Raw genomic sequence first — 26,226 nt, 5'->3', positions numbered from 1 at the left:
AATCCCAGCTACTTGGGAAGCTGAGACAGGAGAATCGCTTGAACCCAGGAGGCAGTGGTTGCAGTGAGCGCCACTGCACTCCAGCCTGGGTGACAGAATGAGACTCCGTCTCAAGAAAAAATAAAAAAGAAAGCTTGCCAATCCCTTATCTAGAAGCACAGAATTGGAGGACCTACACTAACAGATAAATTTATTGTAAAGCTACAGTAATTAAAATATGACACTAATGCAAAGACAGACAAATAGACCACAGGAATGGAGAGTCCAGAAACAAACTCATTTAAACATTGAATTTATGATGAAGTCACTGCAAAGTAGTAGGGATGACTTCTTCAGTAAATGGTGTTGGGGTGAACTGGATAGTTATTCGGAAAAAATAAACACTGACCCCTACCTCACACTATATAAAATCAGTTCTATATGGAGTATTGATTTAAAAATAAAAGGTTAAAGAAATAAAAGAAGAAAAAGTAAATAATAACACTTATAGCCTTAGGGTTTCTTTTCCTTCTTTTTTTTTGAGTCAGGATCTCACTCTGTTGCCTACGTTGGAGTGCAGTGCACAGCTCACTGCTGCCTTGGCCTCCCAGGCTCAAGCGATCCTCCCACCTCAGCCTCCCACATAACTGGGACCACAGGCGCATGCCACCAAGCCTGGCTAATTTTTTACTTTTTGTAGAGACAGGGTCTCACTATGTTGCTCAAGCTGGTCTCAAATTCCTAACCTCAAGCAATCCTCCTGCCTCAGCCCCCCAAAGGGCTGGAATTATAGGTGTGAGCCACCATGCCCAGCTGACAATATATTTCTAAGAACAGAAAGGAAATGTGGTGCGGTAATCCACTTAGTTATTAAACAGGAAGGACCTTATCTTATCACATATTTTGTGGCAAGAACCTGGACCATCTCAATTTGCTAAAAGGATATGTGACAGAAGGCCAGGCGCGGTGGCTCATGCCTGTAATCCCAGCACTTTGGGAGGCCGAGGTGTGTGGATCACGAGGCCAGGAGATCGAGACCATCCTGGCTAACACGGTGAAACCCCGTCTCTACTAAAAATACAAAAAATTAGCCAGGCGTGGTGGTGGGCACCTGTAGTCCCAGCTACTTGGGAGGCTGAAGCAGGAGAATGGCGTGAACCTGGGAGGTGGAGCTTGCAGTGAGCTGAGATTGTGCCACTGCACTCCAGCCTGGGCGACAGAGCGAGACTCCGTCTCAAAAAAAAAAAAAAAAAAAAAAAAAAAAAGGGTATGTGACAGAATTATTTCATCTTTTAAGATGTTTGTGTGCCCAAATTTAATGGATGAAAAGAGTTTGTCTTTAACATTTTTTTCACTATCCCTTTATTTTTATTTTTGAGACAGACTCTCACTCCGTCACCCAGGCTGGAGTACAGTGGTGCAGTTCTGCAACCTCTGCCACCCAGCTTCAAGCAATTCTCATGCCTCAGCCTCCTGAGTAGCTGAGATTACAGGTGTGCACAACCATGCTCAGCTAATTTTTGTATTTTTAGTAAAGACAGGGTTTTCCCATGTTGGCCTGGCTGGTCTCAAACTCCTGACCTCAAGTGATCCGCTCGCCTAGGCCTCCCAAAGTACTGAGATTACAGATGTGAGCGACCATGCCTGGCCCCTTTATTCTTAAATTCTGTAAATTATTTGTAAAATTACTTTAAAATACAAAGGGTCCATTGGACCTAAAAGGTAAATGGTAAAGACTACTTTTCTACTATACTGAGATCAAACTGTCATACTGCAGCGTTTAGTTTCTTTTTTTTTTTTTTGAGACGGAGTCTCGTTCTTGCTCTGTCACTCGGTCGCCCAGGCTGGAGTGTAGTGACTCAATATCGGCTCACTGCATCCTCCACCTCTGCATTCAAGTGATTCTCGTGCCTCGGCCTCCCGAGTAGCTGGGATTACAAGCGTGCACCACCATGCCTGGCTAATTTTTGTATTTTTGGTAGAGATGGGGCTTCACCATGTTGGCCACGCTGGTCTCAAACTCCTGACCTCGAGTGATCTGCCCGCGTCAGCCTCCCAAAGTGCTGGGATTACAGGCACGAGCCACTGTACCCAGCATGCAGCGTTTACATTCAAGTGCTCTTTAAGAAAATAAAAAGTCCTGCAGTGAGAAATTTGTAATACATATAATGGATAAAGAACTGATGTGTAGAATTCACAAAGAACTCCTACAAAATCAGTAAGACATAAAACCCAGTCAAAAAATGGGAAAAAGACTTGAATCAGCATTTCATAAAAGAGGAAATACAAATGAACAATAATAAAAAAAGTGAAACCTCATTAGTCATCAGGGAAATGTAAATTAAATCCATTATCATGATACCACTAAACATCCACTAGGATTGCTAAACCTTAAAAGTTTAACAATACCAAGTGTTGATAAGGATGCAAAAAAACTGAAACACTGAAACACTGCTGGTGAGAATATAAACTGAAACAACCACTTTGGAAAAATGTTTAACAATACCCATTAACGCAGAACATGTATATACTCTATAATCAGGCAATTCCAATCCTTAATAGATATCCAAACAAAATTAAACACACACAAACAAACACATACATCTAAAGGGACACATACAGCATCAAAAGACACTCAGCAGCACTTTTCATAATAACCAAAAAACTTCAATGACCATTAATATTAAAATGGATAAACAGATTGTGTTATATTCATACAATGAACTATTGTACAGGAACGGGAATAAACTACTACTACACACAACAAGGATGACTCTCACAATAATACAATGTCAAGTGAAAGATGCCAGACTCATGAGTACATACAGTATTATTTCACTCACATGAAGTTCAAAAATAGGCAAAACTAATCTATGGCTCAGTATAGCAGTTATCTTTGGGGTATTAGAAAATAACTGAGGGGGATGAGGGAGATTTCTTGGGCACTAGTAATTCCTATTTCTTGATCTAGTAGTGATACCATGTGTGCCTTTTTTTTTTTTTTTTTTGAGACGGAGTCTCACTCTGTCACCCAGGATGGAGTAGAGTGGCACGATCTTGGCTCACTGCAACCTCCGCCTCCCGGATTCAAGCAATTCTCCTGCCTCAGCCTCCCAAGTAGCTGGGACTACAGGCGCATGTTACCATGCCAGCTAATTTTAGTATTTTTTAGTAGAGATGGGGTTTCACCATATTGACCAGGCTGGTCTCGAACTCCTAACCTCATGATCCGCCCCCCTCAGCCTCCCAAAGTGCTGGGATTACAGGCATGAGCAACCGCACCTGGCCAATGTGTGTCTTTATTTTGTGAAAATTCACTAAGCTGAACACTTAAAATTGTGCACTTCTCTGTTACGTTTCAATAAGTTTTATTATATGTGAAAAAAAAGGTCCTGGAAAACCAACATCCATCGATATGACAGTTTTCTGGACCAACGGTAGTCTTCTGGAAGACTCAGTGAATCCAATGATATACACAGTGTCAAAACAGCTCCCCTAGACTCTCAACAATGTGACATGTTATTTACATGTCATGCAGTTTTGTCACATGACTTTTTAGAAATCTCGTTTTTAGAAAGCAGCTTAAATCTGGATTTTGCAAAAACTCAAAGCCATTTACAGTACTTTATTTGTAACAGCATGTTATCAGTAAATTTGTTTAGCTGTGTTCTAAACTCTTGTTTTTCTAATCAGCTTTGATTATTTAAAAAAAAAGTGGCTTATCATATCAGTTATATGTTGATAGCAAAATCTGAATTAGAAATACAGGAAGTTCACAGGTTTCCTTAATAGTATAGATTATTCTTACCTCAGTCTTGTTCACTCACTAACCAGCTTCCCACTGATTTTTTACCTAGTTACACTGGAGAAAAAGAACTATGCCTGGGTAACAGTCCCAAACTATATAAGGGCTGAGTGAGCAAAAGCAGCAGGGGGTGACTGAAATGGAAATGACATAAGCTAGTTAGGGGAAAGGTTTTCAAAACAAGGTGGATAATCTGAGTAGGATCCAATTCAAGGATTAAAAAGCCATACTTATCAAAGCTGCAGATGAAAATGCTGAAGAGGGATATCACACACCTAAAACAATATAATCATCATTCACCAAGATTTCTGCAGACTGAAATGATGGCGCAAACCTAACTAGAAAACAATCTAAAGAGAAATGTAAAGTCTTAGAAAAAGGAACAAGAAAAACAAAAACAAAAAACCAACCACACAAGTTCAGGGTAAGAGAGACTTGGCTTAATAAAAGCTAATGTGAAAAAGACCTGGGAAGCTAGATTGATGTTAAGCTCAACAAGAGTCAACATTGTGAGAGTGCTGAAAAAAACAAACAAAAAAGCAATTTGTTAAGCTATACAATATAAGCACATTATTTATAATGAAGTTGGTACTAGGCCCATGGTCCTCTGCATCTGAAGTAAGTGTTCATTCTGAAGGAGACTAACAAACTAAAGGCCCTTCAAAGGACAGTGAGCAGTACGGCAGGATGAGGTTAGAAACAATGTTAAGATGAAAAGAATCTGAGTTGTGATTGGCAGAGCAAACTGGGTAAGGTAGGGTGAGGGAGACATGAGGGTAATAGTTTTTAAATAACTGTAGTGACATGCTGTAGAAGAGGCATAGGATAATTCATTCTGTGTTGCTCCAGAGGCAAATCTAGAATCAACAGATAAAAGTTAAAGAATCACATTTAGGTTCAATGTAAAAAACAAACTTTCTAGAATCAATGCCTTATATGGCAGTGTTCCTTATCACAATGCCAATGTTAAGCATACAACTGCTCATCACAGAAAGTACAATGGACTTAAAGTGGGTCAGAAGTCCTTGGATTCTAATCCCATCTTGACCATTTACTAGCTGTGTTATATGAGGCAAGGTATTTACAACCTCTCTGAATCTCAGCTTTTCTTATGTATTTATTTACCTCCTGATATCACTAAGAGGAATAAATAAGATGATATGTGCAAGACTCATTGTGACAAACTGAAATGGAATACAAACGTGCGTTGCCGTAGACGGATATATTAGATAATTGCTAATATCCTCCCAGCACAGAGATTATTAACTTGAGAAGTTATTTTCTTCTGAAGACAAAACTTAAAATAGGTCCTAAATTCACACAGCCAAGATTTAGTAGGCAAAGAGAGAAAATATTAACATGACAGAAATCAAGGGAGCAGGAAATGTATGTTTCATGAGGTGTTAAGAATGTATTTCTCTGATAGCAAATTAGTTACCAGATCTAAATGGCAATGCTCATTCCAGGAGATTAAGAACGAATTCAAATCAAGATGATACACATGCCAAATAAGCACTGACAGTATAGGCTTGAATCATGGCAGTAAACAGAGCTTAAATAGTACTTTTGCTTTGGGGACCCTCTAGACTCAACTGTACCTATTCTGGGGTTCTACTCACTCTGCTAAATAATCCTGACTGAGCAAGTTACGCAGTCCTCTCAGTGCCATTTTGTTAAGAGTAAATGGAGAATAATCTGCCTACTTCACAGGTTGTTGAGAAGACTTCCGTGAGATAATAATGTGTGTAAAGTCTCTAGTAAGGCTTCTTGGTACACAGACGAATTCATGTTAATTGCCCTTTCTCTTAACTTTGATTGTGGATGGAGTTTTGTGCCACAATGCTTTCAGAATTATAAACTTGGGGAATAAAAGATATATTTTGTTTTCAAATGTTAAAATGAGGTTGAAAAAAAATGATGATGTAGATCCACTGATACTGAGATGAAAATCTAAGCAATACGCAGATTGGTGGAAAAATAAATTATAAGATAATCTACTCAGTATGATCCCATTTCTGCAACATATATTTTTAAAATGATTCTCTCCAGATGGTGGAATTAGGTGACTTTCACTTTTTTCTACACTTTTCTGTAATGTTTGAATTTTGTATAAGGAGTACACATTTCTACAATTCCCAACTGAGAAAAAAACTGATTAAAGTATTTTTCTGGCTGAGCGTGGTGGCTCACGCCTGTAATCCCAGCACTTTGGGAGGCCAAGGCAGGCAGGGAGGCCAAGGCAGGAGGATCGCTTGAGCCCAGGAGTTTGAGACCAGCCTGGTCAACATAGGAAGATCCCCATCTCTACGAAGTATTTTTTAAAAACTGGCCAGATGTGGTGGTGTGCGCCTCTGGTCCCAGCCACCTGGGAGGCTGAGGTGGGAGGATTGCTTGAACCCAGGAGGAAGAGGCTGCACTGAGCCATAATTGTATCACTGCACACTAGCCTGGGTGAAAAACCGAGACCCTGTCTCAAAAAATAATAATAATTTCCATAGAAAAGTTATCATTTAGGTCAACTTGGGGAGAAAAATCTATTTTTACAAACTTGGAAAAAATGAATTTAACAGTTTTTAGAAGGTAAAGAGAAAAAACTTACACACCAGCAATTTTTTTTCTTTCTAAATATGTTGTTCAGGCAAAACAGAAGTATCTCCTTAACTGGGGAAAATATAAAGGATGTAAGCTCCATGGGGGCAGGAATTTTATGTGTTCTGTTATATTCACTGCTCTAAGTACAAGAGCAGGAACTTAAATATTTGCTGAATGGATAAAATAAAAGTCCTACTTACCTTATGCTAAATTTCACTGCCTCAAGCCAGTAGAATATTGGCTTATTCATCTTTATCTCTTACAACTAACAAATTATCTAACAAATAGTAATTGCCAATTCAATTATTTGTCAAATGAATGAAAAAGCAAAAAAAAGATAAAGTTTAATATTATTTTTAAAGCTAATAAGTCAATACAAAATGATAAGCATTACTCCACAATACTACATTCATTCTGGATTATAATCTCTACATATAGGACAAAAGCAGAGACATCAAAGAAATGGGGGCATGTTACCTTTTCTAGATTACATACGTGATGTCTAACAAGCAGACAATGTAAGTACAAAGAGAGTATAAACATTGTATAAATGAAGCTTTTTATACCATCGAGAACCAAATAGCCTAAGTCAATAAAATAGCCAAACCAAAAAAAAGAGAAAAAAAAGCAGACCTACCTTGGGCCTCTTGGACTTTCCAAGTAACTACTTCTAGGAGGATCTGGAAGCAGGCCACCTGATCTCACTGGCATGTCCTTCACTGCAGTGATTGGCTGAGATGGAGCAGCTGAAGACTCCCCAAGTCCTTGATCAGATGAGAACGAACTGTATGGCAGAGCAGACTTGCTCAAAGGAGCTTTTGAATTCACTTGTTCTGATGGACCAGCTGATTGCAACGGAGGATGGTAAGTTGTGGGTGGGGCAGAACCAAAAGACACAGGAGTAGGAAGCAGTGCTGGTCTAGGTTTCTCTGGAACTTGCGAGCTCTGTGAACTGGAGGCTGGTGGAACTGGGGCTGCTGTTAACTGAGGAGGTATCCCTTGTGGAACTCCAGGGGGAGGTATTCCTGGAGGAGGTGTAGCTGAAGACAATGGTGGGAGGGGCATGACAGGTGGAGGTGCTGTTGAAGAGAGAGATGGTGGGGGAAGAACTGGTGGTGGCCCTGCAGAAGACAGGGAAGGTGGGGGGAGAACTGGTGGTGGCCCTGCAGAAGAGAGAGAAGGAGGCATCCCTGGTGGGGGAACAGAGGTTGGTAGAGAAGGTGGCATAACAGGTGGGGGCATGCCAGGTGGTGGCACTGTAGCAGGGAGGGCAGGGGGCATCACTGGTGGTGGCAATGAAGGAGGCAACACTGGAGGGGGCATTGTAGGTAGAGGTGGAGGCATCTGAGAATATGGAACAAAAGGAGGTGGCATTGACATGTTCCCCATATACTGGTTCTTCATGTTCTGAAATGAATTGACTTTCTCCTGGAGATAGCTCTGAGTGGCTTTCATATGTCCCTGCCATGTTTTCCACTGCTTCTCATACTCCTGAAGCTGATCTTTATGAGGATAGGAATGGAGTTGTTCCTCCCATAGCTGAAACTCTCGCTCCCATTCTTGGTAAAGATGTTGAAACTGTTGCTGCTGCATCTCATAATGCCGCAGCTGCATATCTACAGACATGGTCTACAAATAAAGGGATAAAAAACTATTTAAAACCATTCATATAAGATAATTAATCATAGGTTAAAATATTAATGAATCAAGGGCATTTGAAGCTTTAGGAAATTAGAACACTAAAGACTTTGGGAGGCTAAGAATAAGTTCGTTAAGTTCTTTGAGTGATGATCATTCTTCTTCCTTCCTTTGGCTTAGACAACTTACTACAGAGTTGGAAAAACCAACCAAACAATAAAGCAAATACCTATCTTAGCAATAAGTATTTTTCAAGTTTTTAATATGGATAATTTCAAGAACTTGAAAAATGATCTGTTATTATAGATATACAGACACAACATTACCCCTCAAAGATACAACACAAACAAGTATCTAAGTCACTTTATCTTTTATGGTATATTTGCTTAGGTTTTTTGTGATGGCTGTTTTTGGCCTTTTTGCTTATCTGTTACTGTAGTAGTTTACAGGCAAAACACAGGTTAACCTGTAGCTATATGGTAAAAACCCCCAGGTCTTAAGACCCTTAGCAATAGTAAGCTAACATCTGGCCTGGGTTGACATGATCAGGAAACTCTACTATAACCAACCCCTCCCCAGTCCCCCAGGTAATGTGGCAGATAACTACTTGGGCACCCCTTGGGAAACAACTAATTGTCAACAGTTGGTATCTTTTGTTTTTCACACTTAAATCTTTCAAGAATAACAAATTCTTTCAATGTCTTGGGGCAACTTCCTATTTGTGGACTATGGAAGCACTTGCCTGTATATGTGGTGGGGGCTGTATAATCTGTTGATACTGTTGTAGAATCTGCTGTAACTGAGTGTGCTTCTGCATTATTCCCTGATACTGGAAACCGACTCGATGCTGCTGGTGCTGCTGCCAGTGTGCTGCTGCAGCCTGCAACTGCTTTAACCTGGCATCTTCTTCTGGGTCCTCAGACTAAAGATAAAAGAGGACACATCTTTATGTAAGTCATAAAACAGCAAGCAAAAATATTTTATAAATGTATTATAAAGTCCAGAATCCCTACAACTCAGAAATATCCAATTGTTAAACACAGTATCTTCAGTTCTTTTTGGATTGAGAACAGCTATTCTATCTTTAGATAAAACACATAGCTCCATCTATACTATTATGGATACTAATACAAAGGAGTTTATAAATTCCAGTCTTCACTGGAATAATAATCTTATTATTCCTAAATATGACAACAATTTTCCCAGTGGAAAGTGGTCCCAGGCCGGGCACCACGGCTCACACCTGTAATCCCAGAACTTTGGGAGGCCAAGGCGGGTGGATCACTTGAAGTCAGGAGTCCAAGACCAGCCTGGTCAACATGGTGAAACCCCGTCTCTACTAAAAATACAAAAATTAGCCAGGCATGGTGGCAGGTACCTGTAATCTCACCTACTTGGGAGGCTGAGGCCGGAGAATCACTTGAACCTTGGAGGCAGAGGTTGCAGTGAGCCAAGATCGTGTCACTGCACTCCAGCCTGGGCGACAGAGCAAGACTCCATCTCAAAAAAAAAAAAAGGAGGGGAGGGGAGGGAAGAGAGGTCCCAGCTACTTGGAAGGCTGAGGCAGGAGGATCACTTGAGCCTGGGAGGCTGAGGCTGCAGTGAGTTGAGATCACACCACTGCACTCCAGCCTGGGCAACAGAGTGAGACCCTGTCTAAAAAAAAAAAAAAAAGTGAACCTTAAGTTATAGACCTTTTCACTCTATGAAAAATCCGTTTCTTTTTTTGTCACTTTTCACCAATGGACTACAATATAACCATCATGGTTTGATTAAACCCTTCATATAAGGCTCTTGGGAGAACAATGACCTTTGGACCAATATGAGAACCTCCCATGTGCCAGTCACTAAGCTGAGTGACAAGAATTATCACATTTAATGCTTCAATACCTCTATGTGATAGCTACTATTGAATATACCCATTTTGCAGAGGAGTAAATTGAAGCACAGAATGGTTAACAAATTTGCCCAGTCACTACTGGCAAGTGGCAGTACCTGGATTATAGCCTGGGTAGCTTGACTCTAAAAGCTCAAGCACTCAACTATTGCCCTGTGCTGTCACTATGAACATATGCTGGCATCTTCCTTTAGTGCTTAGAGGCACTCAATTCAGAAGAGTATCCAACTCTTCACTCAAACTAGGAAAAATTTCCTTTTCTAAACCTGATACAACAGGCCAGGCGTGGTGGCTCATGCCTGTAATCCAAGCACTTTGGGAGGCCGAAGCAGGTGGATCACTTGAGGTCAGGAGTTCGAAACCAGCCTGGCCAACATGGTGAAACCCCATCTCTACTAAAAAATACAAAAATTAGCCGGTCATGGTGGTGCATGCCTGTCATCCCAGCTACTCAGGAGGCTGAGGCAGGAGAATTGCCTGAACCTAGGAGGCAGAAGTTGCAGTAAGCCAAGATCGCACCATTGCACTCCAGCCTGGTAAACAGAGCGAGACCCTGTCTCAAAATAAACAAACAAACAAACAAATAAACCTGATACAACAGACATCTGATTATTTCACAAATGCAACTTTATAGGTACCTAAAAAAACAAAAATATATATCCATTTATGATAAAAGTATACTAAATGAATCAGAAAAAAGCTAAATAATTTAATAAACACAAACAATTAATTATATGGTTACCTGGGGTTCCTCAGGTGGGAGAGGAGGTGGCACTTCCTCATTTGGAGGTGGCAATGGGGGCTCCTCAGAAGAAGGAGATTCTGGAACTTGACTGGTGGCAGGTACTGTAACTTCTTCTTTTACCGGCTCTGGTGTATCCTTTGCTACCACAGGACCCTTTTTGTGTCCTGGCAAATGAACTTTTGTCCTCTGTTGCAAACTAAGCAAGTGCTGTCGATACCAATACTGCTGCTGTTCCTACAACAGAAACAATTTTTGAGAATTTTGATTGACAATCATGTATCTCTGCAACTTGGTGTTAACAAGGACCTATCTTTATGTCTGTGTTCATGTGTCTATATGTAAGAAAAGGCAAAGCCAGACTAAGGAAGACAAATAAGTTAACAAGATCTTAAACACAGGCTACAGAAAAATTTCAGTTCCTCCCCCAAATTTATACATTTAAATAAAACCATACATATTAATTCAACATGCTTCTGTACTCTAATAAAACACATGCTTTTGGAGGTAAGAGCCATCTTTTTGATAAATGATCAGGGTAAATCTCTTCAGTATTCACAGCTACTTATTTTTAACCTGGCTTCAGTTTGTTCAGATTTATTGACAGGGGTCTTGTAATTAATGAATATAACGCAACAGTCCTACCTCTCTTCTCTGCCTTCTCTCTTTCTCCTCTAGCGCTCCTCCCTCTTTTCTTTTCTTTTTTTTTTTTTTTGAGACTGCATCTCACTCTCTCACCCAGGATGGAGTACAATGGCCTGAACATGGCTCACTGAAGCCTCGACCTCCCAGGCTCAAGCAATCCTCCCACCTCAGCCTCCTGAGCAGCTGGGTTCATAGGCATGCACCATCACGCCCAGCTAATTTTTTTATGTTTTATAGACACAAGGTCTTACTGTGTTGCCCAGGCTGGTCTCAAACTCCTGGGCTCAAGCAATTCTCTTACCTCAGCCTCCCAAAGTGCTGGGATTACAGGTGTGAACCACTGCACCCAGCCTCCTCCCCCTTTGAAACACCTGTTGTAGCATTAGTCTACCCATACTCAGATGTACACACATATAAGAGAATATGCTGTGTTTTATTTTTTTTTTTTTGAGATGCAGTCTTGCTCTGTCACCCAGGCTGGAGTGCAGTGGTGTGATCTCGGCTCACTGCAACCTCTAACTCCCAGGTTCAAGTGATTCTCCTGCCTCAGCTTCCCGAGTAGCTGGGATTACAGGCACCCACCACCAAGCCCAGCTAAATTTTTTTATTTTTAGTAGAGATGGGGTTTCACCATGTTGGCCAGGCTGGTCTCGAACTCCCGAACTCAGGTGATCCATGAGCCTCTCCCAAAGTGCTGGGATTACAGGTGTGAGCCACCGCACCTGGCCAATATACTGTGTTTTAAAATGCTTTCTATTTATTTTAAAAGCCTTAGCTTTATCTTCCAAATTATGCTGTACTTTAATTTTCTGAAAGCTTATTTTGTGCTTTCATTTAAAAATTACAACAATAAGCTTAGTATGGAAATATTAGAAAATAGAGCCAATCCTCATTATTCTTGGATTCTGTATTTGCAAATTTGCCTACTTGCTAAATTTTTTTTTTCTTTTTTTGAGACAGGGTCATCTCCCTCTGTCACCCAGGCTGGAGTGTAGTGGTGCAGTTTCAGCTCACTGCCACCTCCGCCTTCTGTGCTCAAATGATATTCCCGCTTCAACCTCCCGAGTAACTGGGACCACAGGTATGTGCCACCATCTGGATAATTTTTGTATTTTTTGCAGAGACAAGTTTCACCATGTTGCCCAGGCTGGTTTCAAACTCCTGGACTCAAGTGATCCACCTTGGCCTCCCAAAGTGCTGGGATTACAGGCATGAGCCACCACACCCGACCTAAAATTTATTTCTAAACCCAAAATCCATACTCACTGAGCTTTCCCAGTCATTCACAAACATGTGGACAGCAGTGAAAAACATGAGTCCCCTGACTCATGTGTGCATTCCCAGCCGAGATGAAGCGCAAGGTGATGCTCTGCCTTCTTGTTCCAGCTCTATACTATAAATAAGTGTCCTTTTCAGTCTATTTAGTGACACATTTTTCAAACTTTTGTGCTTTTTTGTTGATTTCACTGTTTAAAATGGCCCCCAGGCATAGAGCTGAGGTGCTGTTTAGTGTCCCAAGAGCAAGAAAGCGGTCTTATGTCTCACAGAGAAAATATCTGTGTTAGGTAAGCTTTGTTCAGACAAGTGCTACAGTGCTGTTGGCCATGAGTACAATGTTAATAAATCAACAATATGTACTAAATAAGGTTCTTTAAACAGAAACACACATAAACAAGGCTATGTGTTCATCAGTTGATAAAAATGTGACAAGAGACTCACAGGAACCTAACCCTGTATTTCCCCGAGGAGCACTGGTTCAGTATTCACTAATTCAGTGTCTGTGGTGAGTTTAAAAATCTCAAATAAAGAAAACTGACTACACAGGTAAGTAATAACTAATTAATTAAAATCAATAAAAGAAATCTCACCACTTAGAAAAAACCTACAGGAGTGTCATTATCCTAGTATTATATAATTTCCCATGGTTACAAGGTTGCATAAAGAAAACCAAAAGTTATCATAACACTAAAATATTCACTGATGAACTGCCCTGTATACTTATATAACTAACAAAAGCACATGATTCTACTACAATTGTATGGATGTAGTATTTCAAGAAAGTGATGTTGGAGAACATTGGAACTTATTACTGGCAGCTGAGGATCTGGTAGAAGTCCTACCAGTTAACAACCAAACAGTACTTTACAGTAAAAACTATAAAAGAGAATGGCCTGAATACCAAAGGTTGAAAAACAGTCCGTATAAAAATCGATAAATCCCTAAAATATTTTTTCAACATGTCAAAAAATGAAATAAAAGATGATCTATAATGTTGTTATATAATTTTCCCACAAAAATTACAGCAAAGAAACCCAATCTATAGTTTATTCTTTGTTCATTCTAAAACTTGGCTATGATTTCATTTATAACAATTCCATCAAATATAAAATCTGCTTATCCTTATCACTTTGAGCTTTGTTTTTCCAGACTGGGTCCCAATCAAATGTTTTATGTTTTACAATAAACTTTTGGCTCCTGTGTTAAATGAATTCACTTTACTTGCCTATTTTCTAATCCAATTATCTCCGGATAACTAGGATTTCCTACACTGTTAATATTTTATAGTATAACCTCCCCTAATTTTCCATATGCAAACAGATGCATTAAATATACATAATACATACCTTTTTCTTACCAAACATACTGATTTGTTACCTACTTTTCACTCAAAGAATGTAATTTTTCTTAGGGGACAGCTGCCTTCCCCTCTTTTTATATCCTATCTGGTAGTCAAGCATAGTGCTAGAGCACACAGTAGGATGTCAATAAATGGTTATTGATCAACTGAAGCCCTTCCCTCTCAGTCACTCATTACTATTACCTGAAACTTGTTCCAATCTATTGGGAAGAATAAATTCCATCTCATAAACTCTATCTTGACGTTTAACCCATGACTGGGTTTTTTGTTTTTAACTATTATACATATAATCATCAGCTCCCAGGATATAATTACAGATGGTCCCTGACTTAACAATGGTTCAACTTATGATTTTTCGACTTTATGATGGTGTGAAAGTGATATGTATTCACTGGAAACCATACCATGAATTTTGATCTTTTCCCAGGCTCAAAATATTCAGTATGATACTCTCTTGTGATGCTGGACAGCAGCAGCGAGCCCTAGGCTCCTAGTCAGCCACACATCATGAGGGCAAACAATCAATCCTCGGCCAGGTGCAGTGGCTCACACCTGTAATCCCAGCACTTTGGGAGGCCAAGGTGGGCGGATCACCTAAGGTCAGGAGTTCAAGACCAGCCTGGCCAACATGGTGAAACCCCGTCTCTACAAAAATACAAAAAAAAAAAGGCGGAGCGCAGTGGCTCACGCCTGTAATCCCAGCACTCTGGGAGGCTGAGGCAGGTAGATCATGAGGTCAGAAGATCAAGACCATCCTGGCTAACAACGGTGAAACCCCATCTCTACTAAAAATATAAAAAAATTAACCTGGCATGGTGGCAGGCACCTGTAGTCCCAGCTACTTGGGAGGCTGAAGCAGGAGAATGGCATGAACCCGGGAGGCGGAGGTTGCAGTGAGCTGAGATCACGCCACTGCACTCCAGCCTGGGCCACAGAGCGAGACTCCGTCTCAAAACAAAAAAAATACAAAAAAATTAGCTGGGCCATGGTGGCGGGTGCCTGTAATCCCAGCTACTTGGGAGGCTGAGACGGGAGACTCGCTTGAACCCAGGAGGTGGAGGTTGCAGTGAGCCAAGATCGCACCACTCACTGACTCCATCTCAAAGAAAACAAAACAAGAAAAAAACCAATACTCTACTGTGTACTGTGTGGCCAGATGACTTTGCCTAATGTAAACTTTCTGAGCACATTTAATAGCTAGCCTAAACTATGGTATTCAGTAGGCTAGGTGTATTAAATGTTCAACTTACATTATCCTCAACTTACAATGGGTTTATTGAGATGTAACCCCACTGTAAGTCAGAGTATCTGTACTTTTACTATTCAACGTAAGAAAACAGCACACTTGGCCAGGCACAGTGGCTCATGCCTGTAATCCCAGTACTTTGGGAGGTCTAGGCGGGCAGGTCACCTGAGGTCAGGAGTTCGAGACCAGCCTGGCCAACACGGTGAAACCTTGCCTCTACTAAAAATACAAAAATTAGTAGGGTGTGGTGGCACGCACCTATAATCTCAGCTACTCCGGAGGGTGAGGCAGGAGAATCCCCTGAACCTGGGAGGCGGAGGTTGCAGTGAGCCGAGATCGTGCCATTGCACTCCAGCCTGGGCAACAGAGAAAGACTCTGTCTCAAAAAAAAAAAAGAAAACAGCACACTGACCATGAAAGTCAATAATAATAATGTAGCATTAAAACACTTCCTTCCATTATTTTAATACTGAAAACATCAACAGACTTATCCTTCAGTTTTAAAAAAATTAGTACATTCTCTTTCAAGTAGAAGTTAAAAGTTTCCTTTTTTAAAGTTGCTATGAAAGCATTATTAAAAGATACAAAGATGCAAACTATCTTTCACAAACTAAGCCAATGCTACAGATATGAAGACTGTACAGGGTGAAAACTGTACAGGTCCAGATTTTTTATCAGCTTCTTCTTTATCACCTATTCTCATGCTTTGTCTTAGATCCAGACCAGGGTTAAGAACTTGTTAAGGGCTGAAGTACTTGTTGATTCACTGACAATATGCCTTGTAGGTCAATTTCTTTCTTTTTTTTTTTTTTTTTCTTGAGATGGAGTCTCGCTCTGTCACCCAGGCTGGAGTGCAGTGGCGCGATCTCGGCTCACTGCAAGCTCCGCCTCCCGAGTTCACGCCATTCTCCTGCCTCAGCCTGCTGAGTAGTTGGGACTACAGGCGCCCGCAACCACGCCCGGCTAATTCTTTGTATTTTTTAGTAGAGACGGGGTTTCACCGTGTTAGCCAGGATGGTCTCGACCTCCTGACCTTGTGATCCGCCTGCCTCAGCCTCCCAAAGTGCTGGGATTACAGGCGTGAGCCACCATGCCCGGCCGCCTTGTAGGTCAATTTCTATTTAATATGAACCCTATAAGTAGTAACCAGATCTAATTCAATCCTAGGATAGGCTTCAGCATATTTTTGAAGCTCTGCAAATAAATAATAATGATATCACTCACAAATGTCCTTACTGACCCTAAGAGAAGTGTGATTATCCCTATTTTAGAAAGAAAAAAAATGCCTGAACTTGCTAATGATGCCAGCTCTTCTGAATGTCCCATCATATCAGATAACTCCATTTCATATGGGATGTTGTTTTATAGGTAGAGGGAAATCATAGTATAGGTCACATTTAAAACGAGATTGAATGAAGGGATTTCAAACATAAAGAATGTAGAACTATTGGCTGGGTGCGGTGGCTCACATCTGTAATCCCAGGACTTTGGGAGGCCAAGGCGGGCGGATCACAAGGTGAGGAGTTCGAGACCAGCCTGACCAACATGGTGAAACCCTGTCTCTACTAAAAATACAAAAATTAGCTGGGCGTGGTGGCACATGCCTGTAATCCCAGCTACTCGGGAGGCTGAGGCAGGAGAATCGCTTGAACCTGGGAGGCAGAGGTTGCAGTGAGCCCAGATCCTCGCGCCACTGCACTTCAGCCTGGGTGAGAGCGAGACTCCATCTCAAAAAAAAAAAAAAAATTAAGACTATAGAACTATTTGTCACAAATACTGTTATTAAGAAAGATGCTGCCGAGGCACGAATATTGCTTGAGCCCAGGAATTCAGACCAGCCTGGGCAACATGGCAAGATCCCATCTCTCTGAAAAAAAAAAAAAGATGTTGATTTTAATTTACTCAGGAAGCACTTACTGACAACTGCTGCTAGTAATGAACTAGATACTAAATGATTTTCCAAGTGGAGAAATATAAAGGAGGTGAGTGTTTGTGTGTAATGTTTTAAAGATTAATTTTAGAAGATTACCTTCCCTATCCAGGTTATCATAAATGCCTATAACACAATGTTCTATGTCTTATATTCTAAAGCAGGGGGCAGGGAGGACACCTGGTAAAATAATGAATTGGCTTTCCATTTTAGAAATTTATTTAAAATAGGCTTAAATATTTTTGAGATTCACATTCTACTGTAAGAATCAGGGTCACCAGATTAAGCTTAGTCCCCACTTATTTTTTTTTTAAATGCTCATTTACTTCATCTATTCCTCCAGCTCCTTCCCTCATTCTCTCTCTCCTTCAGTCAAACTTCTTGAAAGAGTTGTCTATACTCACCATCCCCATTTCCTCACCTTCCATCACTCCTCAAATCAATGCAATATGGCTTCAGTCACTATGAAACTGCTCCTGCCAAGGTCAACAATAATCTACATGTCAGTAGGTGCAAAAGATAACTCGCAGTCTTTATCTTGCTTGACGTCTCAGCAGTACTTCACACAGCTGACGACTCCCTCCTCCTAGAGTCTGTTCCTTGACTTTCGTGGCACCGCACTATCCACTATCTTGATTTTCCACCTATCACACTGGTGCCAAAGTAACTGTGGTTTTGCCATTAAAAGTAATAGCAAAAACTGCAATTACTTTTGCACCAACCTAATATGAATACCTATTTGGCCATTCTTTCATTGGTTCCCTTAGATACTGCTATTTGTGGAGCTAGGCTTAATGTCCTTTAACCTCAGTTCTTACTCTACACACATTCCTTGAGAGGCTTCATCTATTTCTGTGTCTTCAAATACCATTTTTATGCTGATGACTTATAAATCTATGTCTCCCAGATCTTACATCTAGACTCCAGAGCTATATCTAACTTCCAAGTGGACATCTCCATTTGGAATCTATGTCTCAAGAACCCCAAACTCAGTATGTCTGAAACCTAACTCATCATTTTCTCCTCACCCCCAGAAATGTTCTTCCTCCTCCTCCTTTAGGTTTTTCTGTTTTAGTAAATTTGACCACCATCCACCCTACAGCCCAGCCCAGAAACCTAAGAATCATTCTTGATGCCTCCCTCTCCATAACTACTCAACCTCAAAGTGAATTCTAGCGGCTAAATATTTCTCCACTCTTCCCACTTCTCTCCATCTCAACTAATACCATCAAAGTCTAAACCACTATTATCTCTTGCCTGGATTACTTCAATAACTATTCTCTCTAAATCACTCTTGCTCCTTTTAATTCTGCTCTCCATACTGCAAGCAGAGTGAGCTTTCAAAAATGCCAATCTGTCACATTCACCTATGTAAAATCCTTCAATGGCTTCCAACTGCCGTTAGAATGAAGTCCTTACAGGCCTTCCCTGATCTAGTTCATACCTACCATCCTCACCCTGAGCTTTCAGTGAGCCTTATTGAACTTAATTCTTTGAATTCTAACTTCTGGTTAATTTCTACTCTTTTTCTTTTTTTTTTAACTGAGATGGAGTCCCACTCTGTCGCCCAGGCTAGAGAGCAGTGGGGCAATCTTGGCTCACTGCAACCTCTGCCTCCTGGGTTCAAGTGATCCTCCCACCTCAGCCTCCCAAGTAGCTGAGATTAAAAGCGTGCACCACCACACCCAGCTAATTTTTTGTATTTGTAGTAGAGACAGAATTTCACCATGTTGGCCAGGCTGGTCTTGAACTCCTGACCTCAAGTGATCCGCCTGCCTCGGCCTCCCAAAGTGCTGAGATTACAGGCATGAGCCACTGCACCTGGCCTACTCATTTTTTTTTTTTTTTTTAGGTCTCACTCTGCTGCCCAGGCTAGAGTGCAGTGGCACGAGAACTCCTGGGCTTAAACAATCCTCCCACCTCAGCCACCCCCAAGTAGCCAGAACTACAGGCATGCAACACCATGCCTGGCTAGGTTTTTTTTTTTTTTGAGACAGAGTCTCACTCTGTCGCCCAGGCTGGAGTGCAGTGGCGTGATCTCGGCTCACTGCAAGCTCCACCTCCCGGGTTCACACCATTCTCCTGCCTCAGCTTCCCGAGTAGTTGGGACTACAGGCACCCACCACCACGCCCGGCTAATTTTTTGTATTTTTAGTAGAGATGGGGTTTCACCATGTTAGCCAGGATGGTCTTGATCTTCTGACCTCGTGATCTGCCCGCCTAGGCCTCCCAAAGTGCTGGGATTACAGGCGTGAGCCACTGCGCCCGGCCACCTGGCTAGTTTTTTAAACTTTTTGTGGGTGGGGGGGTGGTCTCACTTTGTTGCCCAGGCTGGCCTTGAACTCCCGGCCTCTAATGAGCCCAAAGAACTGGGATTACAGGTGTGAGCACCCAGTCCTCCTACTTATTCTTTAGAGTTCATTTAAATATCACTTTACAGGCCCGGCGTGGTGGCTTACGCCTGTAATCCCAGCACTTTGGGAGGCCGTAGCAGGTGGATCACGAGGTCAGGAGTTCAAGACCAGCCTGGCCAAGATGGTGAAACCTCTTCTGTACTAAAAATACAAAAAAAAATGGCCGGGCGCTCTGACTCACACCTGTAACCCCAGCACTTTGGGAGGCTGAGACAGGCAGATCACCTGGGGTCAGGAGTTCGAGACCAGCCTAGCCAACATGGTGAAACCTCGTCTCTACTAAAAATACAAAAATTAGCCAAGCGTGGTGGCAGGCGCCTGTAATCCCAGCTACTCCTGGGAGTAGCTGAGGCAGGCTGAGGCAGGAGAATTGTTTGAACCCGGGAGGCAGAGGTTGCAGTGAGCCGAGATCGTGCCATTGCACCCCAGCCTGGGCAACAAGAGTGAGACTTCGTCTCCAAAAAAAAAAAAAAAAAAAAAAAAGATAAAAATACAAAAAAATTAGCCGGGCGTGGTGGCAGGCACCTGTAATCCCAGTTACTAGGGAGGCTGAGGCAGAGAATTGCTTAAACCCGGAAGGCGGAGGTTGCAGTGAGCTGAGATCGCGCCACTGCACTCCAGCCTGGGCAACAGAGCGAGACTCCATCTCAAAAAAATAAAAATAAATAAAATAAAATAAAAACAAATAAAAAATAAAAAATATCACTTTACAAAGGGAATCCTCTTTAATTAGGTTAGCGCTCCCAGCTATATTCAATTATTTAAAATATATTTGTTCTCCACCTCCTATGCGCTAGATCCTATGCAAGGTACTGTGAATACAGTGGTAACTTAAAAAAAAACAAAAAACAAAAAACTTGCCTTTGCCAGTTCCTTGGGGAATAATCTAGTGATATTTTATAATCCCATAGCACTCTGTAGGTCTCCTCTTAATTACTTACTAAATGTCTTCTCCCTTCCCCCACAACTGAAACAAGAAGTCAATGAGGGCAGGTCCCATGTCTATCTTGTTAACCATTTCATCTCCAGTATTAAGCACAGTACTCATAGTACCTGGCACATAGTTGCTAGTCAGTAAGTATTTAAACATTAAATAAATGATACCTCTAAAAACTAATCAAAGCCAACAGCTTTAACTAAATAAATCAGTCCTTTAAACACATAGAAAAATTAATTATTCAAAAAGACACATTCCGACTGGGCGCAGTGGCTCACGCCTATAATCCCAGCACTTTGGGAGGCCGAAGCAGGTGGATCACTTGAGGTCAGGAGTTCGAGACCAGCCTGACCAACATGGTGAAACCCCATCTCTATTAAAAATACAAAAACTAGCCAGGCATGGTAGCATGCACCTGTAATCCCATATACTTGGGAGGCTAGGGCAGAATTGTTTGAACCCAGGAAGTGGAGGTTGCAGTGAGCCGAGATTTCACCACTGCACTCCAACCTGAGCGACAGAGTGAGACTCTCTCTCAGAAACAAACAAACAAAAAAACACATTCCATTAAATCATCAACGCTTTACCCGAAAAACTAGAAAACACCTGGAAAAACATCAAGTATTTATCTTGTCCTTCCTATACCAACTGCATTTCCAATCAAGTATCTGTGGCAAAAGTTTTTCTTTACATAACTCCATATAGTAACTGTGGAAGAAATGGCAGAAAAAAAAAATCACCAGGTTGCAACCTCTGTCTAATGAAATAATTTACTTAGGCAAGGTCTTTCTTCAATTGATGAACCAGTAGACTGAAACATTAGATGCAAGATTGATAGAAAGCTTTACAGTAGAGGGACCAATGGCATTACTAACAGTGGGACAACCAGGCATCGGGTGTCCCATGAGGAATGCAACACTTGCCAAAAGAAAGCTGAACTTAAATGAAGGTTCCAGAGTTAACTTCTAATTCAAAAAAAAAAAAAATGTGGAAGACAGAGGAACAAGTCAAATGTGACACCATGAAAAAGCAGACAATGCAGAATGTCAGACATTCTACAGGAAAACTGACACAGATTTTTCATCAAGTTCAAAGACATGAGGTAGAAAAAGAAAATAGGAGGGACTGACCTAGGTCAAGGGTTCTCAACAGAGGGTAATTTTGTCTTCAGGGGATATTTGGCAATGTGTGGACACATTTTTGGTTGTCGGACTGGGGGCTGCCACTGGCATCTAATGGGTAGAGGTCAGGGACGCTGTTAAACATCCTACAATGCATAGGACAAGCCCCTCCACAACAAAGAATCATCCTGCCCAAAATGTCCATAGTGCCGAAGCTGAGAAACCCTGATCTATACTAAGAATCTTTTCAATATTCTGTTTGGACTCTGACTTGAACACACCAACAAAACATTGTTTGGGAACAGACTGTGAGGACAGAAAACTACAACACTGTTGAGTCAATTTGGGGTATTTTAACATGGATGGTATCAAAGAATTATTTTTAGTTCCATTAGTATGATGAAACAATAAAGGAAATCTGAACGGATCAGGTATTAGATGATACCAAGAAACTGTTAACTTTGTTAGGTGTTAACAGTGTGTTTATCTAAGAAAGGGTCTTGGCCAGGCATGGTGGCTCACGCCTGTAATCCCAGCACTTTGGGAGGCCAAGGCAGCTGGATCACGAGGTCAGGAGTTCAAGACCAGCCTGACCAACATGGTGAAACCCCGTCTCTACTAAAAATACAAAAATTAGCCAGGCGTGGTGGCATGCACCTGTAATCCCAGCTACTCAGGAGGCTGAGGCAGGAGAATCACTTGAACCCGGGAGGCAGAGGTTGCAATGAGCCAAGATCGCGCCACTGCACTCCAGCCTGGGCAACAGTGTGAGACTCCATCTCAAAAAAAAAAAAAGAAAGAAAAGGTCTTGGTTTTGTTTTGTTTTGTTTTATAGAGGTACTTGACTAAGAATGTAGGGATGAAATGACATAAGATCTAAGATTTGCTTTAAAATATTTCAGCAGAGGCCAGGTGTGGTGGTTCATGCCCATAATCCCAGCACTTTGAGAGGTCAAGGCAGTGTACTGTTTGAGCTCAGGAGTTCAAGACCAGCCTGGGCAACATAGCAAAACCCCATCTCTACCAAAAAAAAAAAAAAAAAAAAACAGCCAGGCATGGTGGCACGCACCTGTAGTCCCAGCTACTTGGGATGGCTTGAGCCTGGGAGGCAGAGGTTGCAGTGAACTGAGACTATGCCACTGCACTCCACCCTGGGTAACTGACAGAGCAAGACCCTGTCTCAATATATATACATATGCAACAATAATAAAAAAGGCCTAGGTGAAGTAAACATGGCAAAATCTTGATAGCTGTTGAATCTCAATGATGGGTATGTATGGGGAATCATACTTTTTTCTCTATTTTGTGTATTTTAAAAATATTTCACGGTAAGAAATTTTGAATGACACATTCCAAAAACAAAATATGAATCAAAGAATAATAAATATGTAGAAGGATTGCCAGAGACTGGTACTGGCATGAAGAAATATTTATCATCTAATAAACCAACATATCCTAAGTCTAGAACATGACAACTCTCGTATTTTATTCAACAAATCTGTGGAGAGCCTACAATTTGCAAGGCACTGTCCTAGGTGCTACGGTAATAAGAAGATAAGTAAGATAATTCCTGTCTGCAAGGGACTTACAATCTGAAGAACAGAACCAAACCAGATGGGTGAGCACAAGCAGGGCGTCATGGAAACCTTGATATTTGAGATATGCCTTGAAAGCAATACAACTCTAAGGGGAAACAGAGGGTTGAGGAGGTTAGGATGAATTCTAAAAAGAAGAAAGAAAGCCACAGGCTTCAAGGCTCTTCTTGATCTGGTCTATGTGCACCACAAGTCTCATTTTCCACCACTCTGCCTCTCACCAAAGAATTGCAGGCACTGAATATTCAAGACACTGAGTTCATTACAGAAAAGGGTACAAAGGCAGAAAAGTAAAAGCACTGTTCGTGGTAACTATACATATTAAGGCCTGATCTGACACACACACTCCTCCCAAAAAAAGCCAAAAATACAATTAATTTGTCTCTCTGTAAGGTCAGAAAAACAGTCTAGTAGAGTGAGAATATAAATGTCCTATTTTGGCTCAGACTAACTCTGAGAATGTTTGACAACAAAAGCACTAAAGACTTCAGAGTGGGGTGGGAAAGAGGACAGAAAGTCTGTCTCTATAATAGAGCAATCTGGGGAAAATAAACTGGTGAGATGGTACAAATTTGATGTAAGCCAACAGAATCATTATTCTACTACTTTATTTCAGCATCCCAAGTGTTTTCTCCAGAAGATGTGCCAAGCATCATTTCTTAAAACAACTTGCTTCTGTTCTTAATTTCTAATGCCAAACCACCGTAAAATTATAATACTGCATCCCTATCTTTTGGAAATCTTTTATAGGTAAATCTGAGCGTTTATATTACAAGATTCTCTTTTTTCCTTAGTGAATCTAAGGTAAATTAGTAATCGCTGAAAAAGTGTCTACTTTAGGAAATCATAACAACTGATTTATTCTGCTTTAGTTTGACCTTCCCTCTCTCAAGGGGGAACTCGTTTATTACTGTTACCCTGTCAATTTGTCTGTTCTGTGGAATAAGAATGGCTGACTCGCTCATGAAAAAATATCACCAAACTTTTTTGACGTTGGCCAAATTCCAAGGCTGTTTCTTTGGAGTGAATGGTAATGACAATGAAACGCAGAAAATTGCTCATTATCTTAAAACAATCTTTAAATAATATGAGAAAAGGATGTCTGGGTCAATTCCTAAAATGGACCAATCGATCCCCAAAAGGGTCTCGGGACTCATCTATGTATTGTATATGTACCTATAAGCATAATTAGGATGCTCCTGGTAAGACAAGATTTCCATCCTTTTTCTGAAACCTCTTAATTCAGGAAGCTGACAACTATCCCTGGCCCCTAAGTAATATTTTTAAAAGAAGCTAACTGATCATAAAGTTTACAAACATTCAAGTGTCAGCCCTTGGCGAGGCCTCTTTTTCATGCTTTCTCTCAAATGGAAACTTTAGTTTAAAATACAATTTTAAAACAAGACGCTCTGCAACAAAATCTATTTGCAACAGCAACAAAATCTAAGAGGATGGTCAAAGAAACCAAGGAATGTATCTGAGAGGTAACTTTTGAGCCACCCCACCACTGTATGTAATCCATACACATCTACAAACGCTGTTTTTTTAGTAATTCACATCTAGCTAATTAAAAAGCTGAGTTGTCAGCCCTCTGACTCTTACGGAATCCTTTGGAGTGTTAGCTAGTCATTGTGTGTTGGAATTAGACTAACCACTGGTTAAAGCCCTGAGGCCTGCTCATTCAGGGCCCTCTAGGTGAAAGATGAGGTTCAGGCAGATGCTTTCTTACCTGTGGAGTCATCGTAGAGGGATCTGGCTCAGGGGCGGCTTGCTGCTGTTCAGTACTCTTGTTTTTGGCCCCACTCTCCAAAGGCTCTTGCTGGACAGTTGTCTTATTTCCAGGGGGGGCGGACGGTGGTGGTGGAGCTAGTAGTTGGGATTTAGAATGGCCCTGGGAGGGGCGGGAAGGAGATGCCTGAGAAGAGGGCAAGTAGGACTGGGAATGGCTCAAATAGGATTGCGAGGAAGAGGAGGAGGATGAGTAAGAAGAGGTGGGCGCCAGGTAGGATTGGGAAGGTGGGGACTGCGAAGGGGACGGCTGAGCAGGAGGCAGGTAGGGCTGAGATGAGGTCGGGGGGTAGTAAGAGGGTGGCGGCTGAGGTGGGGGCATGTAAGACTGAGATGGGGGCATATAGGACCCAGGCGGCACAGGGGGAGATTCAGGGGGGGATTCCAGCTCCATTGGAACCAAACCAGGAGGCCCGTCTCGTTGGTGGTGGAGCATCTGGTGTTTGTACTGCTGCTGCTTCTGATAGCTGAGGGCCGGCCCGGGTGGCGGGGGCATCGGTGGCGGTGGCGGCTGCCAGTCTCCGTAGCCGCCCCCCGGCATCACTGGCGGGGGCGGCAGGGGAGGCGGAGGAAGGTGGTGGGGCTGAAGCACGCACTGCATTTGCTTCTGGTGCATCTGCTGCAGCTGCTGGAGCTGCGCCAAGTGCTGTTCGCGGAAGCTCATGAAGCCCGAGGAGGAGGGGGCCGCGGGAGTCGTCGAGCTCGAGTACCCGGGCCCCGGCGAGGCCTCAGGAAGCGCCACTGGCGGCGGCGGTGGGACCGGTGGCGGCGGATAGTGGCTGCTCCCGCCATACCGGCCCCAATTCGGGTACATATCGAAAAAGAAGGCGCAGGGCTCGTTCTGGCGCCGTTACTCGTCGCAACCGACCTCCAGGAGCCGCGGCGGCGACGGCGACAGCCGGAACTCGCGGTGCCTACAGGCCCCGGAGCGTGTAAACGGAGCGCGCCAGTGCGCCGGCGCTCCCGAGCCGCGACCGGGAAGGCGGGGACGCGACTTGGGCGACTACGTCTGCGCAGTAACCACCGAGAGGAGAACAAAGGCGAGATAGAGCGGCCCTTTACTTGGCGACTCGTGGTTGCCATCTTCCTTTGGGTTCAGATAATGTAGGCTCCAGTAGAATGTTCTCATAGAACTGAAAAACCATAGAGTCTCACAGCCGAAAGAGGTGGTAGAGATCCTGTCGCTCCACGGGTTCATTTTTGAATGAAAAAAAAAAGAAGGTTCCATTCACAATAGCAATAGCAACAATCGCAACAAC

General features: G+C 42.1%; 1 protein-coding gene across 2 annotated transcripts in view; it reads right to left on the bottom strand.

The window, feature by feature from the left end:
- The window catches only part of YLPM1 (YLP motif containing 1), a 72,906-nt gene extending 46,941 nt beyond the window's left edge, over positions 1-25,965 (bottom strand). The window contains exons 1-4 of one of the 2 annotated variants that reach the window (XM_034937836.2): positions 24,909-25,965; positions 10,654-10,890; positions 8,757-8,936; positions 7,014-8,005 (exon numbers count right to left, since the gene is read on the bottom strand). In XM_034937836.2, coding sequence (XP_034793727.1) covers positions 7,014-8,005; positions 8,757-8,936; positions 10,654-10,890; positions 24,909-25,781 — 2,282 coding nt within the window. In that variant the 5' untranslated portion in view covers positions 25,782-25,965. The remainder of the gene's footprint in view (positions 1-7,013; positions 8,006-8,756; positions 8,937-10,653; positions 10,891-24,908) is intronic. The other variant, XM_003824170.4, reaches the window with a different exon arrangement.
- Between the last annotated feature and the right edge of the window lie 261 nt (positions 25,966-26,226).

This window comes from Pan paniscus, chromosome 15 (genome assembly GCF_029289425.2).
Source record: "Pan paniscus chromosome 15, NHGRI_mPanPan1-v2.0_pri, whole genome shotgun sequence".
Lineage (NCBI taxonomy): Eukaryota > Metazoa > Chordata > Mammalia > Primates > Hominidae > Pan > Pan paniscus.
Note: the sequence above shows the minus strand (reverse complement) of the source record. Positions and strands in the feature narration are given on the sequence as shown.